Source organism: Chenopodium album, chromosome 16 (assembly GCF_948465745.1).
Source record: "Chenopodium album chromosome 16, dcCheAlbu1.1, whole genome shotgun sequence".
In the NCBI taxonomy this organism is placed as follows: domain Eukaryota; kingdom Viridiplantae; phylum Streptophyta; class Magnoliopsida; order Caryophyllales; family Amaranthaceae; genus Chenopodium; species Chenopodium album.
In genome coordinates, this window is record NC_137849.1 from 39,314,354 (window position 1) to 39,334,424 (window position 20,071).

Below are 20,071 nucleotides of genomic sequence, written 5' to 3' on the forward strand. Positions count from 1 at the left end.
ACTTCAAGCCTGTATAATAAATTCGTTACCTAGATTCAAGTTTAATCGACTTGGAGGGGATTTGACAACAATACGATGGACCACCTTGTTATCGTAGGGCTCTGGTAAGGTTGAGAGCTGCATGTGAAAGGACGAAGAGAGCCCTCTCTTCAACTGTAGAGGCTAGTATTGAGATCGATGGCCTCTTTGAGGGTATTGATTTCTCATCAACCATCAGTTTTGGACTGTTTGACAAATTAAACAAGGATTTGTTCATGGATTGTTTGAACCCTGTTGAAAAATGTCTCAAGGATGCAAAACTGGAGATTTGGAGAGGAGTGATATTGATGATGTTATTTTAGTTGGTGGGTCTACTCGGATCCCCAAAGTTCATAGATTGTTGCAGGAATTTTTCAATGCGAAGGAGCTCTCTGCCAAGGCATCAACCCGGATGAGGCTATTGCGTATGGTGCTGCTTTTTATGCTGCCATCTTGGCTGGTGTAGATAGTAGCAGTAGAACGCTCTACTTGTAGATATTACTCCCTTATCCCTTGGAATTAGAAATTTCAAGGGTGAGATGAGAGGTGTGATTCCTCAAAACACACCAATCCCTGCAAAGATGTAGGAACTTAAGAGGATTTACGAGCCTATCATAGCAATGATGCACCAAGAGGAATCCGATACTGACGTCGTTAGCACCAAGAGGAGTCCGATACTGACGTGGTTATGAGCTGCGCTTCTCCAAAGATTGAGATAATAGATCTTGATTGAGCTAGCCCACTGTTAGTGTACATAAGTTATTACAAGCTAAGGTTGATCTGAATTGAATTGAGAGCCAAAGATTGAGTTTACTCCAACAAAATAGATGTAACTAAAATTTCATTTTCTCGCATGTAGTTGCTTTGATATGGAGTTTGTTGTTTGTTTTTGTTAGGATCCTCTTTTGACTCTGATCGATTTTATTAGTTAATTTCGTTGCAACAAAGCTGAAGCTTAATATTAGTCATTCTGAATATCTTATGCTTTGCATGTATAGTGTTAATTGCTAGCCTATTATTTAAAAAAGAATGATAATTTTATAAATTTAACACTCGTGACTCGTGAGCCTTTGGTTTGGATGAAGCAAAATCGTTTTTTTTTTTTTTTTTTTTTTTTTTTGAGGGAAAATTCTATATATATATATATATATATATATATATATTTTGGGAAAGACCTAATATTAGCATTTATTTTGTGGGAAGGGTTAAGTTTGCGTACAGAGATTTTAAGATCAGCACTATGGTCACCCACTCTAGTACGGAGTATATACTTGTATGTAATTGAATATCTTTGTTTCCTTTAATTTCATCACTTTCTCACTTTCTGTATAACTAGATGAAAGCCCGTGCGATGCACGATTTTTTCATATATAAATCTCAGAAAAATATATTTTCGTATAAAAAGCACATAATAATTTAATTAAAGTGTTATTGCCTATTACAAAAGTATTTTTTTTAATGTAATTTATAATGCGGCTTTATTTATTGTTGTTTTGTATTTTATTCATGGTTGTTAATTATATGACAACTAAATTTAAAAATATGAATACGTTATAAATATGATATCTTTCATAAAAAAACAAAATTGTAAATATGATATTTTATTGGTTACATATTAGGATAAAATCTTTAATGTGAAAAAATATTTTTTTTTTTATTTTTTAAATAATGTAAATCCTAAATCATTATTCATTGTTTTAAAAAAAATAAAAATATTAAAAAATAATAAAAACTTGTATACTAGTTATCTTCTATTTCAATAGAATCACCAATTTTGTTCACAGCCATATCTCTTCTATCTAATCAAAATGGATAAATAAAACAGGTTAGCAAAAATAAAATTTATATAAAATTAATCTTTATAGTCTTATACAATAAATCAACATATTTACCAGGAAGTGAAAAATTGTTGTGAAATTAATCCCAAAATTTAATTGTACAAAATTAAATCTATGTATTGGACTTTTTTCATCGTCTCAAATCGCCCGAACAATAGTATTTGAAAAATTAAATCATTATATTGTTGTCACTGACAATGCGTGCGATATTGCTTCTTATTTGTAACGATTGAAAAGTATCTAACGGAGTAAACTTTTCTTATAATTAATTTTGGACGAAATTGTACAAAGTTGGCTTTAATTGAGGCATGAACACAGTCACCCTATAATTAAAAATAAAAATTAAGTTAATTTGATGACTTGAAAATTAAGCTATCTAAATCACAAAAATTTGTTTTAATCATAAAATTAATTAATAAAAACTAAAAAGGTTTATAAAAAAAATTAATAAATGTAAAGGATTTATAAAGATATAATACCTCTTCGTACTTTGATTTTTCAATCATTTTTGCTCGAATTTAGTTCTCTGATTAAATTAGATCTACATGTAAAAACAAAATTCAATAAACAAAACATAAATATATAATCATTAAGTATTCCAAATAAACACAATGTAAGCAATAATAACAAATATACATTTAAACATGAATTTTTATAATTAAGCTAAGAATTACGCAGCCATTGATGACCTAAAATCGACATAACTGACACAAAATTTGCTTGATTTGGTTTTGTATTGATATGAAATTTTATTGGTGTTGTAGGATGTGTCAATTTATTGTGGTAGGCATCACAAATTTTAATTTAATTATGAATAATTTTTATTTCTTATCATAAACACTATCAAGATTATCTTAGATATATAAATCCTATATCTAAAGATGATTTTTTTCAAAGGATAATTTTTAGTTTTTTAAAAAAATTAAATCCTATTAAATCATTATTCGTTGTTTTTAAATACGTGGCAAATTTCTTAAATTTCATTCGTCGCTTTTATTTAGGTGGCAAGTGAAATTTTTAATTCTAAAATAAAATAGAAATCTAATTTTTTTAATTGGTCAAAAATATCCCTTTGCTTATGTGCGCGCCGAATGCTCTTCAAAAATGTCACTTTATTTGTATATATTAGATTAGATTAGATTTTCTAATCTAATTTGGTTTTTTTTTTATTTTAAAAATAACCATATTATGGATATATTTTAGAAAGGTTGTATGCGCTTAGGAAATAATTATAAGTGTTTGTTTCCTAATTTTACTAATAATCTGAAAAGTTGGTTACCTATTTCATGTTCTAGTAGGATTTCTTGTCGAGCTCATATAAACAGAGTTATATACTTAGATAGAATTACTAATATCAAAAGATAATATTTTAATTTTTAATTATCTAAACTCTCTTGGTTAATTGATATTGAATTATTTAGTTTAGTTCTTAAAGAAATAAAGGAAAAAACTCCTCTTTATATATATATAAGAGTACTTGATGGTAAAGCTTCCACAAAGTAATACAAGTCAATAGACATATTTTCCTTAAAGTTTAACAACGTTATAGTGGAATTAAGCCTGAAACAATAACGATGAAAGAAAAGGGAGATAATTTATGGCCGGCAATAGGAATCGATTTGGGGACAACATACTCATGTGTGGGAGTATGGCAGCCACAGCATGGTCGTGTTGAGATCATTCACAATCACTTAGGCAACCGTACCACGCCGTCTTGTGTAGCCTTTACCAAAGACCAGCGCCTTGTTGGTGAGAGTGCCAAGAACCAGGCTGCATTTAACCCTACCAACACCGTCTTTGGTTAGTCTTCCTCTCTTTATTATAGTGCATGTTCTTTGTTTGTTATGGTTTTGTAAGGTACATTAGAGATAATTTAGAATAATTATTTCCTAGTATATGTGTATAATATAAATTGATCTACACAATTAAACCTTGCTGTGCAAGTAAATCTAGAATGTTACTGCTTATAAAATTTCGCCTCAAGTAATGTCATTGCAAAGGTGAAAGGTTTAATTTATTCCCGAACTTATACAATGATACATGTGTATAGGTGTTTTTCTTAAGAATATGTGGACTATAAATGTTCATGCCATATTTTTTGTTTCACTTTTAGAAGACTAAAAATTATTTGAGGGTTATTATCCTTTTCCTATAATGAATCACGAAATAAAATTATTAAGATACTTGGCTGATTATGATTAGAATTTGGAAATTTTCCCGATTGTCAAATTTTTTCGCTTACTGCAAATCTGTAATGTAATAGTTCTAATTCTAAGTATGATACATTGTGTTTAGATTGGTTTTAATATGCTGTAGTTTTAATTTGTTTGACTTGGTTATATTAATGACAGATGCAAAGAGGCTTATAGGTAAGAAATTCAATGATAAAATGGTACAGAAAGACATGATCTATTGGCCATTTAAAGTGGTTGCTGGCCCCGTTGCTGGCGATTTCCAAAAGCCTATGATTTCAGTAACATATGAAGGTGAAGACAGGACATTTGCTCCTGAGGAGATATCTTCTATGGTCCTAGCGAAAATGAAGGAGACTGCAGAGGCCTACCTTGGCACACAAGTGAAAAATGCTGTGATCACCGTTCCTGCTTACTTCAATGATGCTCAACGCCAGGCAACTAAAGATGCCGGTACCATTGCTGGGCTCAATGCCATGCGTATTATTAACGAGCCAACAGCTGCTGCCATTGCATATGGTCTACACAAGAAGATTAATAGCGGTTGTGTTGGGACGAAGAACATCTTGGTTTTTGATCTAGGAGGTGGAACTTTTGATGTCTCTTTAGTGGCTATTAAGAAGGATGTGTTTGAAGTGAAGGCAGTAAACGGGGACACCCACCTTGGTGGAGGAGACTTTGACAGTAGAATTGTTAGCCACTTTGTAAATGAGTTTAAAAAGAAACACAATAAAGACATAAGTGGTAATCAGAGGGCTCTTGTGAGGTTGAGAGCTGCTTGTGAGAGGGCAAAGAGAAACCTCTCTTCAACTACCGAGACTACTATAGAAATTGATTGTCTGTTTGAAGGCATCGATTTTTTTTCTACCCTGAATCGTGCACGGTTTGATAAGATAAATATGGAGTTGTTCATGAATTGTTTGGGCCCTGTTGAGGAGTGTTTGAAGGATGCAAAGCTGAAGAAGGATGATGTTCATGATGTTCTTTTAGTTGGCGGGTCAACTCGGATCCCTAAGGTGCAGACCATGTTGCAAGAATTTTTCAATGGGAAGGAGCTCTGCAAAGGCATTAATCCTGATGAGGCTGTTGCCTATGGTGCTGCTTTTTTTGCTGCTGTCATGGCCGGTGTCGATTGCAGCAGTAAAAACACTGTGCTCGTGGATGTTACTTCCTTATCTCTTGGTATTGAGCTTGATAGTGGTGCGTTTGATGTTCTGATTCCTCGAAACACACCAATCCCTGCAAAGATGGAGAAACAATATACTACTATTGAAGACAATCAGTCGGTTGTGAAAATTAGTGTTTACGAAGGTGAAAGACCTATTGCGAAAGATAACAACTTCTTGGGTGAGTTTGAACTCCATGGCATACTTCCAGCACCAGCGGGTGTTCCAAGAATAATGGAAGCTTTGAGCATAGATGAGAATGGCATCTTGACTGTGACAGCAGTGGATAAAAGCACTGGAAACAGGAATCAATTAACCATTACCAATCACAGTATGAGGTTACCTAAGAAAGAGATTGATAGAATGGTGGAAGAGGCCATTATATTCAAAGCTCGGGATGAGCAGCGCAAGGAAGCAGCTATAGCTAAGAACAACTTAGAAATGTATATCGACAAGATGACGAGCACCTTGAAAAGCTGTGAAATGAAGATTAAGACAAGTGAGAAGAAGCTGCTAGGCGATGTGATTGAGAGGATAACCCAATGGCTAAATTGGAATTACCTGCTTCAAGAGGCCTGTAAGTTTGAGGAAAAATTGAATGAGCTTCAGAGAACTTGTGAGCCTATCTTGGAAAAGATGCTGGGAAGTCGGCCGTATCGATGCCTATTTTTAGAGCTTGATTGAATTTGGTGGACTTTTCTAGTAGGAAATTAATTTTTGTAAGTTATTCTAATGCTTTACTAATGCACATACTACTATATACAATGTTTTGATCAGATGCCAAGATAGTAATGTGCAGTTAGCTAATTACTGGAATGATGCATGTTTAAATCTGATAATATGTTTGCAGCATAAGTCAAGATAATGTCAAATATAATAAGGAAATAAAACCAGATCGAATTCCTGCAAAAGACTGAAATCATGCAGTAGTATTCATTTTTTACAGGGCATACAGTAGACATCTAGCTCACCGAAACTACCTACCATTATATATGATCACCAAGATTAATTCTGGATTTCTGGTACATACTTGCAGCATAATCATACAATTAGGGAGGTTAATTCAAGGTTTGGAGTAGGAAAATATTACAATCCCCTGCCACTAGCAGCATAATGTTGTTCCAAAGAGTAACACAGCAGGAAAAAAGCATGATTTCAGACACAAAACATCTTAAAAATAAACAAAAGATTAGAAACCAGCTTACCAGCTTGGATTTCATATCAGTATACTGGAGCAAGATAGATCTTCAAGCCTATTCAACAAAGTTGTTATCTGAATTCAAGCTTAATCAACTTCGACAACATCATTTCCCACATTAGTGATGCCTGCCTCGGCATCACAATGTTTGTACATCTTCTTGATTATGGGTTCGCAAACACTCTTGAGTTCTTTCAGCTTGTCCTTGAACTTAGAAATTTCGGTAAGAAGGAAATTCCAATTCATCCATTGTACTGTTTGCTCAATGACATCTTCCATCATACTCCTGTCCTCAAGCACAATACTCTTCTCAGCTTCAAGAAAGTACCTCATGTCCTCAAGATATTCTTCCAACTCATTCATAGCTTGGACCTTTACCTTGCATAGCTCATCCTCGTACCTATACTTATCAGCTTCTCTCAACATTCTTTCAACATCTTCCTTCGACAAATTCCCAGTATGATATGAAACCGTTATCCCATTCTTACTGCCAGAAGCCTCATCTTGGGCATAACAATTCATAATGCTATCAGCATCAATTTCAAACCATGCCTTTATATTAGGAATTCCTTTGGGTGCTGGAGGAATTCCCGAGAGTTCAAATACACCCAAAAAGTTATTTTTGTTGGCGATGGGATTCTCACCTTCATACACGCTGAACGTTACTTCACTTTGATTGTCTTCTGTTGTTGTAAATTCCTTCTCTTTCCTAACTGGAGTTGGAGTGTTCCTAGGGATTATGACCGACATCTCTCCACGATGATTTTCAATGCCAAGAGACAATGGAGTAACATCAACAAGCACGTAATCCTCATTATCTACACAGCTCAAGACTGCAGCATGAGCTGCAGCTCCATGGGCAACCGCCTCATCTGGGTTGATACTTTTGCAAAGCTGCTTCCCATCAAAGAACTTGCTCAGCAATTCTTGAATCTTAGGGATCCTACTTGACCCACCAACTAAGACAATTTCATCAACGTCTTTCTTTTCCATTTTAGCATCTTTCAAACATTTCTCAACAGGACCTATGCATCTCTTGAACAGATCAAAGCTCAACTTTTCAAACCGAGCACGAGGAAAACTTGAAGAGAAATCAATACCTTCAAAAAGGCAATCAATATCTATACTGGTCACAGCAGCAGAAGAAAGGATCCTCTTTGCCTTCTCGCATGCAGCTCTTAACCTCCCAATAGCCCTGGGGCATTCACTGATGTCCTTACGGTGCTTTCTCTTAAACTCATTCACAAAGTAATTCACTATTCTGTTGTCAAAATCTTCACCACCTAAATGAGTGTCTCCACTAACTGATTTGACTTCAAATGCATCACTTTCAATCGTGATCAAAGAGACATCTAAAGTACCCCCGCCAAGATCAAATACCATCACATTCGTTTTGCCAGTGGCTGCCTTTCTGTCTAGGCCGTAAGCAATGGCAGCAGCTGTTGGCTCGTTAATAATTCGTATGACATTCAAGCCAGCTATAACTCCAGCATCCTTGGTTCCTTGTCTCTGCAAATTGTTGAAGTAAGCTGGCACAGTGACGACAACATTCTTAACTGTTACTCCAAGATAGGCCTCTGCAATTTCTTTAATCTTCGAAAGGACCATAGCAGAAATTTCTTCAGCTGTAAATTTCTTCTCTTTGCCCATGTAGGTGACCACAATTAGAGGCTTCTTATCCTCATCATTACTAGGAACAACCTTGAAAGGCCAAAGTTTGATGTCCTTCTGCACAGCCTCATCATAGAAGCCCCTACCTATAAGCCTCTTCACGTCTGTCATCAATTAATTATAATGAATTCGAGAAGGAGATTAAATTAACATTCAAAAGATCGGTTATTTAGTTCCTACAAACATAGTATAAACGAACTATGGAGTACTTACCTACCTAAAAACACATTTTTACGTTTACCATAAATTTGGAGAATAAAGGCCAAGATGACTTTGGCAAAACCACAAGTGAAAACTCAGAAACAACAGGGCCAAAATGCAGTCGTCAACACTCAATTGTAGTTAGGTAATTTTTATAGCCAATAGAACAGATTATTATTATTATTATATCTTGTGGATCATTTTTATAGGGTGGTAGAAGTGCATACAAATATAACACCATTCAGAGTTCTGTGAGTTTTTAAGGAACAAAATATTCAACAATTCCAAGTTCAAATCCTCTTATTCTAAAATTACTTTAACTTCTAAAATCCTTTTATTCATTCCACATTTTGAGCTTATTGTTTGGGATTGGAATGAGATCTAAATTTCATCTCACCCTTCAAATTTTAAAATTAAAGCCTACCTTATCACAAGAGAATGAAACTAGTACCAAACTAGAATTTTTAGGTAATAAGGAGAAAGATCAGTTTGAACTGACTATTCTCAAGTATAAAGTTACCGGGAGTTCGAAGGATAAGAGAATCTATACCCCTTAATACCCCTTTTTATCCTAAAGTTAGAGCTAATAATATAGTGAACATAACTCAATTATTCATCATACATCATAATAAATTCAAATATTATCTCACAACAGTGCTAGGAAAGTAAGTGCAGTAAACATGCTGAAAAAAGCTTCTAAATTTACAAGTTGAGACAGCAAAATTAAAAGAAAGAGATAAGAACAAACCAAATATAGTGTTGGCAGAGTTGATAGTAGCTTGGTTCTTGGCAGCATCACCAATTAGGCGTTCTTTTTTTGTGAAGGCAACATAAGACGGTGTGGTACGATTACCTTGATCATTAGTGATAATCTCCACCTTACCATGACGCCAAACTGCCACACATGAGTTTGTTGTCCCCAGATCGATCCCGATTGCCGGCATTTTCTCCTTTGCGATCGTCTCACACACTGCCTTTCTAAACTAAACTTCTGTAAATGGAAGGAAAAAAAATTGAGAGAATAAAAATGAAGTTCTTTTGAATATGAAGTCAAGGTGACAGAGAAGTAGGTAATAAGGATGAATGAAAGAGTAATAAAAACAAGTAGGAAGTAATTAATTGCTTACATGAAGTGTTTTCCTGCCATCTTTTCCACTGCATTTACTTCCCTTTCTTTTAACTTAATAATGAAGCAAAGGGAAGTGTGTAGTGCACAATAAAAGTACAATAGTTCCACAACTTCTCTGTCTGAGTACCTATGGTTTTAGCTTAAATGTTGGAAAAGGTTTTGCTTGTAGTAGCCCCTAAGTGTAAGATACTCTGTAATAAATACTCTCTTTGTCCTTTTTTGTTTGTTTGATTGGGAATTAGAGTTTTGTTGAACGGAACACGAAGTATTTAATTTTTGGTGAGTGAAGTTAATAAGAGAAAAACATCAATGAGACCAAGTGTACAATAATAAGTAAAGCAATATTTTTTCATCGACTCATAGTCATTTATAAAATATGGCAAACTCTAAGGCAACAAAAAGAATACAAAGGAGTACTCCATATAAAACTATTCGGCTAAATGTTAGACACCTATTAAAAAATTAACAAGTAATTTAATGGACAATTTGTGAAAAACTACCTTATAAAACAATTTTTTCGCGAGAAACTACATAATAAAAAAAATATTGTAAGAAACTATCTTATAAAAGGGTAAATGTTGTAAGAGACTACCCTTGATCGAAAATTCATAGTTGACTTTCATTTTCCGGCGTTGACCTATAAATTTGACATTTGGAAGTTGAAACAGAGAAAAATTACACAAAATCATTTGTTATGGTGTTTACTGTTTAGTGTGAGTGAAATTGTCAAGCAATAATCTCACCAAAAAAAGAATTGTCAAGCAATAAAACGTACGTGATTAATAGTTACCAAAACTGAGAAAACATTTAGATTGGATTAATTAGCAACAATCAATCAGTCACTGAGGGGGTGTTGCAACTTGCAAGCATTATAATCACAGTTATTGACACAAATTTCCTGAATCACTCCTTTAAGCTTTTATTAACAGTGTCATGCAAATCATTGATACAACTGCATACAAGTGAAGTTACTATTTAAAACATTAATCATAATGAACCACTTATATTGAGCTTTAGTGTTCTATCCTGCAAAAGAATTACAATACAATGAACTCTTACCATACCAATCTGTCTGCAAATTAAAATACGCGGCAACAACAGATTAATCCAAGTCAAGTTCGATGATCTCAATTTTTGCTCTGCTGCTACTTGCGCCATTACAAGATGAATTCTGCGTCTCAAGCATCTTTGTGATAATTGGTCCACAAACGCCCTCAAGTTCTATCATTTTGTCCTCAAACTTGCAACCTTCTGCAAGAACCCAATTCTGGTCTAGCCATTGGATTGTCTGATTAATAGCAACCCCCATCTTCCGCCTCTCTCTGAGCCCAACTTTTGCACCATGACATTCCAGCATGGTTGCCATGTTTTGAGTATATGTTTCTAAGGAATTCATAGCTTTTACTTTCTCTTGATACTGCTTATCCGCAACCTTAAACTTTTCAGCATCTTTCACCATCCTCCAAACCTCTTTTCTTGACAATCTCCCACTATGATAGTGTGGTATAGTTCTGATTTTGTTGCCTGTCATCAGATCCTGGGAAGAGCAATGTAGGATACCATCAGCATCAATTTTAAAGAAGACTTTAATTCTAGGAATGTGTTTCTGTGCTTGAGGGATTCCTGAGACCTTCAATTCACATAAAAAGTTAGTGTCCGATGCTTCAAGTGTCTCACCTTGGTGCACAGGAATATATACTCGAGTCTTGTAGTCCCTTGAAGTTGTAAAGATCTTCTCCATTCTCGTTGGAATAGGGCTGTTCCTTGGAATGACAACAGCCATTCTTCCCAAATGAACCTTAACCCCAATAGACAATGGAGTTACATCAACAAGCCTCAGATTGTTATCATCAAAACAGCTCAAACTTGCAGCATAAATGGCAGCCCCACAAGCAACGGCCTCATCTGGGTTAATGCTTTTGTAGAGCTCCTTACCACAAAAGAAGTCTTGCAACAGTTGTTGAACTTTAGGGATTCTACTTGATCCACCAACTAGGACAACATCATCAACATCACCTTTAACCATTTTAGCATCCTTCAAGCATTTCTTTACATGTTTTATACACTCTTCAAACAAGTCAAAATTTAAGTTCTCAAATTGGGCACGAGTAATAGTTGAGGAAAAATCCGTGCCTTCTAGAAGACAATCAATCTCAACTGTAGCTATAGATGTTGAAGAAAGGTTCCTTTTTGCCCTTTCACAGGCAGCTCTCAGCCTTGCCATGGCCCTAGGATTTCGACTGATGTCCTTATGATGCTTCTCTTCAAACTCAGCTGCAAAGTGTCTAACCATTCTGATGTCAAAATCTCCTCCTCCTAAATGGGTGTCTCCGCTAACTGATTTTACTCGAATTACATCCTTTTTAAAAGTAACCAAGGCTACATCAAAAGTTCCCCCACCAAGATCAATTACCAAAACATTTCTTCTCACCACACTGCTGCCATTAGGCTTCTGGGCAAGGCCATATGAAAAGGCAGATGCTGTTGGCTCATTAATAATTCGTACACCACTAAACCCAGCAATGGTTGCAGCATCCTTAGTTGCCTGGCGCTGCAGATTATTAAAATAAGCTGGAACAGTAACAACAGCATTCTTCACAGCTGAGCCAACATATGCCTCTACAACTTCTTTCATTTTCATCAGGACCATAGCAGAAATTTCTTTTGCTGCAAACTTTCTCTGTTCTCCCTTGTAGGTAACTGCAACCACAGGCTTCTTGCCAGTTCCATGACAAGGGCTAGCATCAACCTGAAAAGGCCAAAGTATCATGTCCTTTTGCACTAATTCATCATCAAACTCCCGCCCAATTAGCCTCTTTGCATCTGTCATCAATTAGTTTACAAAGATATAAAGATCAAAGGGGTTAACATATTACAAAGAGTGGTTGAAGAGCAGATAGTTAAGCCAGGCTCATTCAAAAATTCCACGGAGGAGATATACATAAGGAAAGAATCACACATTCACACAACAAAAGGTTAATAAAATAATCACATACGGAAAATTGCCAGTTGAAGAGTAGTTACCCATAGTAGTCCCATACCATAAGAGTTGTAACTTGCTGCTTCACATCAACATCAAAGTTTTGGGTCTGAAATCCTATAGTCCCTAAATTTGTTCACTTTCTATACCCAAGCTTTTCATAAAATTAAGAGAATGTATAACACGAAGTAGTATAGAAGGATTCCTGCCAATCATATCCCATGATTCATAAACAGATTCAATACAAGAACTCCATAGAGATAGCATAAGAAAGCCAACACCTGACCTAAAAGGAAATACCTAGTGCGAGAGAAAACAACCATCATAAACTAAAGACTCTCAAATTAAACATTATCTTTTACAGATAACCTTTTTGGAAGAATACCATTAGCTCAATTGATAATCTCAGCTTTGATAACCCTAGCTAATCCCTAAAATGTTTTTTTCTAGCCTATATTAGTGGATCAATTTAAATAATACAATTCTGCAATCCTCCTCGGCTAATCCCCCTTTATTCTTCTCAAATCTTACTCCTATGTATTATCATTCTTGTGCAAACAGACTAGCTCTTTGAACCATCAAATAATAGAACTAAGTTTATCAACAAACTCTGTATGATTTTAATCTATACACTCGTTGAAAGATTTGGAATGAGTATTGAAACAAGAAAAATATTCAATCTCTGTTGTATGTTCCATTCCCTCATTTTTGACACATCAAAGTTGATCAACCGAATCTTTTTTTTTTTTTTTTTTTTTTTTTTGGTGTTTAGTGAGCCACAAGGGCGGGGATGAGAATCGATCCCAGGATCTCCTCGAACCAGGAGGGAAGTTCTAACCACTTGAGTCATTCCTCACTCTCAATTGATCAACCGAATTTGGCCTAAAACTTAATGTTACTAACATTGATTAATGCATCATGATAAGCTATTAACTAATTTGGATTAAATTAACCATCAAAAGCTAAGCTAACTAACAAAGGAAGATCCAATCGATTTTCACCCAAATACTGCCCAAAAAGAACCAATCTTCACAACCTGCTATCCAATTCTATATCATCATTTAGAGAATGAATTATTAGAGTTAAGCGGATAATTTTCTAGAATTGTAAATTTGAGACAAGATAACCAAGTTCATACATGATACATTACCAATAAGGCCTTGGCCTAGTGGCAAAGACCGACCACGCCCCGTGTAACAAGTCCCGGGTTTAAACCCCTTCCAAGGATCACAAACTCACATTGGAAATTCACCAAATTTATATCATATTACTCCAAAAGTAAACTAACATATCATAAATAGAAGCTATTCAAGCTATCATAAACCAAATTCGAGTTTATAATAGGCATAATTAACCATTAATCATCCCAAAAATGGAAGAAAAATAAGCAAATATGATAACAAAACTTACTAAACTTAGAAAGAAAAAAAAGAGAGGAACATACCAAAAATGGTGTTACAAGGGTTAGTGATGAGTTGGTTAAAAGCAGCATCACCAGTAAAACGGTCAGTTTGGGTGAAAGAAACACAAGACGGCGTCGTGCGATTACCATGATCATTGGGGATAACCTCAACACGGCCGTGCTGCCAAACTGCCACACACGAATGCGTCGTGCCGAGATCGATTCCGATCGCCGGCGTATTACTCTCTTCCATTTTCCGACTTTAGAAATAAGCAGATTAAAGCGACTGGCAAAGAGTAATTGTTGAGTGCTTTATCGAGCGCCGCGCCAACAGAATGGAAGGCTCTGATGTTTGAAAAAATGGAGCTACTCAAGTACTGGACTAGCTCATTTCTCTTTCTCATCTCCTTTAATTATCGCTCCTTTTAATATTTTATTACTCCATCCGTCCTCGAAAAAACGACTCTTTTGACTGATTTCGAGGGTATTAAGAAAGTAAAAAAGATAGTAATAAAATTATATTGAAAAGTAAAATTTACATGGGGCTTTCAGAAAAGTAAGAGGAAAAGTAATAAAAGTATATATAAAACAAAATTTACATGAAAAAACTAACTTTTGCACAAATATTATTGTCAATCGAAAAGTATTTTAATGCAAATAGAATGATTATTTTGGAACTAGAATTTAGCCATAAGAATCATTTTTTTGGGGAGAAAGGGATTACAATTTTTTAAAACTTGTCTTAAACTTTAAAAATTTTCATAATTTCATCTTCATATTTCAAAATTTGTACTAGTAAAGCTAAGACAATTGACATCACCTACACTTGTAATATTTATTTACTTTTTTGTAATAATAGTACCTCTATCTCATTCTACTTTTCTTGTTGCATTTTTGAGTGATTCATCATCATCATCATCATCATCATCATTATTATTATTATTATTATTATTTTTTTATTTTTTATTTTTTGAAAACAAACATTTTTGAGTGATTCATCATTATTTATTTACGTGATACTTTGTTGTATAATAGTAATCCCTCCGGTTGATATTTATGTACCCCAACCTAGAGTGTTTTTTTATTAATTCCTCACTTATCCTTTTTATTTTCTCATATAACCCTTATTTTAATTTAATGGTCTCAAACTCTCAATCAAACTAGAGGGTACCAATGTACTTTATTCCAATAAAATAGATTGTCCCATTGTATTGTAATTGTCCCAATGCACATTATTTCAAGAATATCTATTTCTTTGATTTACATACTCCCTCTGTTCCTTTTTTATATTTCTATTTGTAAAATTACACAGGAATTAAGGAATTTGGAATTAAATAAAGATCAATAAAACAAAGTACAATGGGAATTACAAGACATTAGTTGATGTCTTTGAGTAAAACAAAGATAGAATAATATTTAATGTTGCACATGTTATCAATCCTTTGAAAAGAAAAAGGACCAATAACATTTTTTGGTGGAAAAAAAAGGACCAATCATATTCATCTAAATTGATGCACATGGATTCTAAAAATAAGAGTGAGACTTAGAGAATAAGAGTGAGAAAATAGGGAAAGCATTAATTACAAAACAGAAAAATAGGAATAATTTGGGATATTTGGTAAAAATTTACTTTTTTTTTGAAAAGAGGAAGGGGATTAATTAAGGCATCAAAATAAGGTCTACATCATCTAGTTCATTGCCCGTAGGCATTAGCATAGTTGCATTCTGAGCTACATTGAGCTGTTCAAAAGACGCAAAGTCATTGCCTTGTGCATTAATACAAACAGGGGGGGATTGTCTAAATTACACAGTTGGTACATCGGATTACAATCTCCTCTGGCATGCTTTGCAAGGATATCAGCCACCTTGTTTTTTATCCCTTTCCTCATAGACAATCGTTCCTGAGACAGCAGCTGCCTGCAATTCAAAATCGATGGAGTAATTAAGTTAGTGGTAATTAGATGAGTTATGTCTTCCACTGCTTCTTTATTATCAGATTGGATTATGATTTTTGCCCATCCTTTTCCTCTGATCCAATCTAGCCCAAGACTTATGGCTTTCACTTCAGCTTCCTTTGAAGAGGGTGCATAACCTCTCCATAAGAAGCCTCATTTCCATTGCCCCATCTGATCTCTACACACACCAGCACACCCCATTTCTTTGGATGATAGAATAAAGGAAGCATCAACATTCAGCTTGAGAAAAGAAGCAGGAGGAGGAGCCTAAGCTTTTTCAACAGGCTTTAAGGTCTGATGGTTTTTTGTAGAGTAAAACCATTCAGATGCAGCCCATAAGCATTGAGTTTTAGACTTTTGAGAGGGGAGGTTTATGTTGTTGAAAATCCATTTATTTCTTCTCATCCAAATTGCCCAAATGGCAAAACAGAAAATGATCTTCCAAGGCACACCATTCTGGGCAGGGGTCTTTACAGTCAAGTTTTTTGCTAGCCAAGTTATGAAGGTCGAAGATTGGATATAAAGGCATTGGCTTGGCACATCCAGAAGTTGCCACAGCTCATAGGCTCTTGGGCAGAAGATAAAGAGGTGAAGGGTAGTTTCAGGTGTATTCGGGCAGAAAGGGCAAGCATTTGAGGTGGCCAGATTTCTTTGTAGGAGATTTGACTTGATAGGAAGTCTGTCATATGCTGTTTGCCAGAGAAAAGCCCTTATCTTGGGGTATGTGTCAGCCCCCCAAATTATAGACCAAGTATGCCCATCAACCTGGGGGAAAGAGGCTGCTTTCATGTTGAATTTTCAACCTGGTAAAAATTTACTTAATAAAAAGGAAAGTAGTTAAGTAGGAATGCAATTTTGAAATACCAAAAAAGAAAAGCAGGAATGTAAAAAGGGATGGAGGGAGTACAATATTTCAAATGGGAACATTTATTACATATTACTAAAGGCGAACTAAAAAATTCTTACCATAATGAAGAATCATTGTACTTAAATAATGAGATTTGTTTTACATAAAATATAAACTAAACTTACTAAAATATTAAATTTTTCATTATAACTATTATATGTGGTTATTTTTATTTATATACTTCATACTTTCTAATAATTGGTGTCAAGCCCTTAAATGTTTATGTTGTTTTATAATTTTGTTGTATTATAATTACTCCATATTAAACAACCGTCACTACTACAAAAATACTCTAACGCATCAGGTCGTAGGCGACACGTAAGGAGGGTATCTATTGTGTCGGTGCCTGTAGTGTCGCCCTTGAAGCGATATGTAAGATGGTTTAGAGGCGACTCGATAGGGTTTTTTGTAGTAGTGCGTGCATCTACTGCACATGAATTAATTAATATTGTACTTCACTATATAATTTAGTAAAATTCGTGCATTACACAGGAATTTACTAGTTACGAGTAATACTTATATGAAACAAAGGACATTTTTTTTATTATGCCCCATAGGAAAGTGCTTTTGGTGTTTTTAAAGCAAGAATATGTTATACTCCCTCTATCCCTTATTGATAGTCCCTTTTGGCTAAATTTTAGTCCCAAAATATTCACTCTATTTGCTTTTTCCAACAACCATTAATATTAATTTTTTTATTAAAATTCCCTCTAATTTGCAACAATATTTGTGCAAATTTAACTTTCCCATATACTTTTATTACTTTCTCTCTCTACTTTTTTGCAAACCCAGTATAAATTTATCTTTCCAATATACTTTTACTACTACTTATTTATGCTTATTAACTTCTGTGAAATTTTCCCAATAACGGACGGAGGGAGTAGTTTTATCTCCTCTTAATATTTAAAATATAATTACAAATATAAAATAACAATTGCAAGTTACAATGGGAAAAGTTAATAAACATAGGGAGTGTAAGTTTTCAACAAGTCATGTACTCCGTACCTTTTGTGTAGCCAAACACATAATGTAAAGCTAAGCTTGATCTAGTGGTAAGATTGTTACCTTCCAACCTTGAAGTTGGGGGTTCAATCCCTATTAGAGACACTTTGAGGATGAAGAGCCCTTACCCTTCCCTCTCACTCTCAAAGTATCTAACCCACAAATACCGAATCAAAAAACCGTGAGGGTTGAGAAACGGTCATGATCTTTCTCCTTACCTTTAAAAAAAAAAAATGATTATACTCGTATTTGTTTATAACTCATAAGAGTAACCTTATTATACTCACTTATATCACATTATTAGTAACCCATCAATTTACAAAGTAACATTAAAATCTCAAGAAAAGTAAATTCAATTCATTATATTAGTAACATGAAATAATTGTTATATCAAATAATTAAAAAAAAAAGAAATTTCATTTATTCATTCGAATAACCTCTTCTTTAATTTAAGAAAAGTAACCTCATTTTTACATTTTAGTGACCCTGATCCATTTGGATAACCCTATATAACCATCATTGTAAATTTGTAACCCTATAAGGCTATACTTCAATGACACAATAATTACCTTATATATGTGAACTTGTGAAATGATCACACCATAATCCCGAGAGGATTTTTCCGCCACTAATAGCTCGAGTTTTTAATGACTAATAATACTCATTAATATTAAATTGGCTTAGATGGTACCATCTCAATACCAACAAAGAAGTCTATGAGTACTAACAAATCTAATTGCATTTGTTGACACTAATAAGGAAAAATTTTGCAGGCGTGGTCATTCAAGACAACTTGGGTAATCATGTGGCAAGTCGCACTTACAATTTAGGATCTTGTCCGGCTTTCCTTGCAGAAGCCATTGCCCTTCGCAATGGGCTCCTTCTTGCTAAAGATTATAATATTTCCGATATTTATATTGAAGGTGATAATCTAACAGTTATTAATATTTTACAGGGTCATTTCAGCTGTCCATGGAAACTACATCTTATGGCAGATATCAAGACTCTTTTGGATTCTTTTTCGAGCTTTCAGGCAAGACATATCTATCGGGAAGGAAATCGGGCAGCAGATTATGTTGCCTCTCTCGGCTATTCTACTCCAACTCATCAAGATATAGATCCATTTCTAGATAGTAAATTTTCGTATTTTTTACTCCTTGATAGATTAGGTCATGGTCTTGCGAGAAGACGTACCTAATCTCCTTCATGTATCTTACTTTTCAAAAAAAAAAAAAAAAAAAAAAAAAGGAAAAATTTTGGTATCTAAATAATATTACCTCCGTTTTTAAATATTTGCTCCATTTCACCTGGGCACTTACATCGAAGCTAATCTTTTATCAATAATATCTTTCATTATCAATAAGCATAAATTCTAATAAATGAAAATTAATAATCTATTTATTGAGATGATTCAAACTAGTACTCACAATGCTATATTTTTTTCTTATATATAAATCACAAATATTAGTCAAAGTAGGACAAATAAATAGTACAAAATGTAAAATTGGAGCAAGAGCAAGTATATAAACATGGAGGGAGTATCATTTAAGCACAATTTACCAGAGTTATTGAATGAAGACTCAAACTATTAGAGGTAGAGATTTTCCCACTTTCTTATCATAAACTCAAAATATAATAGTTAATTTAGCATAAACACAAATTTTTGTATGTGGCTGGCCACACCGTGTGGCCAGCCACAATTTCTATTTTTTTTTTTTAAATACTACAAGTGTTCTCTCTCCTCTTTTCTTAGCTTGTTCTCCAAGTCAAACCACACATCACCAACAACATATTTCTACTCTACCCATTTTTTCTCTCCTCTTTTCTTAGCTTCTTCTTCAAGCCATACCACACATCACCAACAACCATATTTTTACTCCACCCATTTTCTCTCTCCTCTTTGCCAAATTGCTGCAATTAAAGCCCGAAATTGTAGAAAGTGGGTGTCAAATTGCTGTGAAAACTTGCGATTAATTAACCTTAAGATCATCAACAACATTTGAAGTAGTGAAATTGATGAGAACCAGAGAAATGTGAGCTCGTTTTCTTCGTGGAATCTTAGATCGAACATTCTTCGTCAAAAAGTCAGCAACAAAAACAACAATAATAATATGAGTAGATTGTAGAATATTTGTAGGGTGCGAGTGGTTTGGTAAGGGGTTACTTAGCTGGTAGGGTGTTACTGGTTTGGTTATGGGTTACTTGTAGGGTGTTACTGGTTTTGGTCAGGGGTTACTTGTATGGTGTTACTGGTTTGGTATGGTATGGAGCCTACAAGTAACCCTTGAATAAGTAACTCATACAAATAACCCCTGAAATAACTCATATATGTAACCCCTGAATTAGTAAGTAACTCATACAAGTAACCCTTGAATTAACCCATACAAGTAACCCCTGAATAAGTAATCCATA

General features: G+C 34.4%; 2 protein-coding genes and 1 pseudogene across 2 annotated transcripts; 1 reads left to right on the forward strand and 2 right to left on the reverse strand.

Annotated features, from left to right (window-relative positions):
• The first annotated feature begins 3,430 nt into the window (after positions 1-3,430).
• On the forward strand, positions 3,431-5,898 carry LOC145584264 (heat shock 70 kDa protein 18 pseudogene; annotated as a pseudogene).
• Positions 5,899-6,499: 601 nt separating this feature from the next.
• On the reverse strand, positions 6,500-9,431 carry LOC145584265 (heat shock cognate 70 kDa protein-like). The gene is made up of 3 exons (XM_081641145.1): positions 9,412-9,431; positions 9,033-9,262; positions 6,500-8,187 (listed from the first exon to the last, which is right to left on the reverse strand). Exons 1-3 carry the CDS (start codon positions 9,429-9,431, stop codon positions 6,500-6,502), a joined length of 1,938 nt encoding a protein of 645 aa, XP_081497271.1.
• Positions 9,432-10,515: 1,084 nt separating this feature from the next.
• On the reverse strand, positions 10,516-14,048 carry LOC145584266 (heat shock 70 kDa protein 18-like). Its single transcript, XM_081641146.1, has 2 exons — positions 13,838-14,048; positions 10,516-12,236 (listed from the first exon to the last, which is right to left on the reverse strand). The coding sequence occupies exons 1-2, from the start codon at positions 14,046-14,048 to the stop codon at positions 10,516-10,518; spliced, it is 1,932 nt and encodes a 643-aa protein (XP_081497272.1).
• Positions 14,049-20,071: the final 6,023 nt, after the last annotated feature.

Coding starts and splice junctions, on each gene's coding strand:
- LOC145584265 (XM_081641145.1), bottom strand. CDS start 9,431: ATGGCAGGAAAACACTTCAT. Junction 9,263..9,411: donor ATGGCAGGAAAACACTTCAT/GTAAGCAATTAA, acceptor AGTTTAGTTTAG/AAAGGCAGTGTGTGAGACGA. Junction 8,188..9,032: donor CTCTGCCAACACTATATTTG/GTTTGTTCTTAT, acceptor AATTGATGACAG/ACGTGAAGAGGCTTATAGGT.
- LOC145584266 (XM_081641146.1), bottom strand. CDS start 14,048: ATGGAAGAGAGTAATACGCCGGCGATCGGAATCGATCTCGGCACGACG. Junction 12,237..13,837: donor CCCTTGTAACACCATTTTTG/GTATGTTCCTCT, acceptor AATTGATGACAG/ATGCAAAGAGGCTAATTGGG.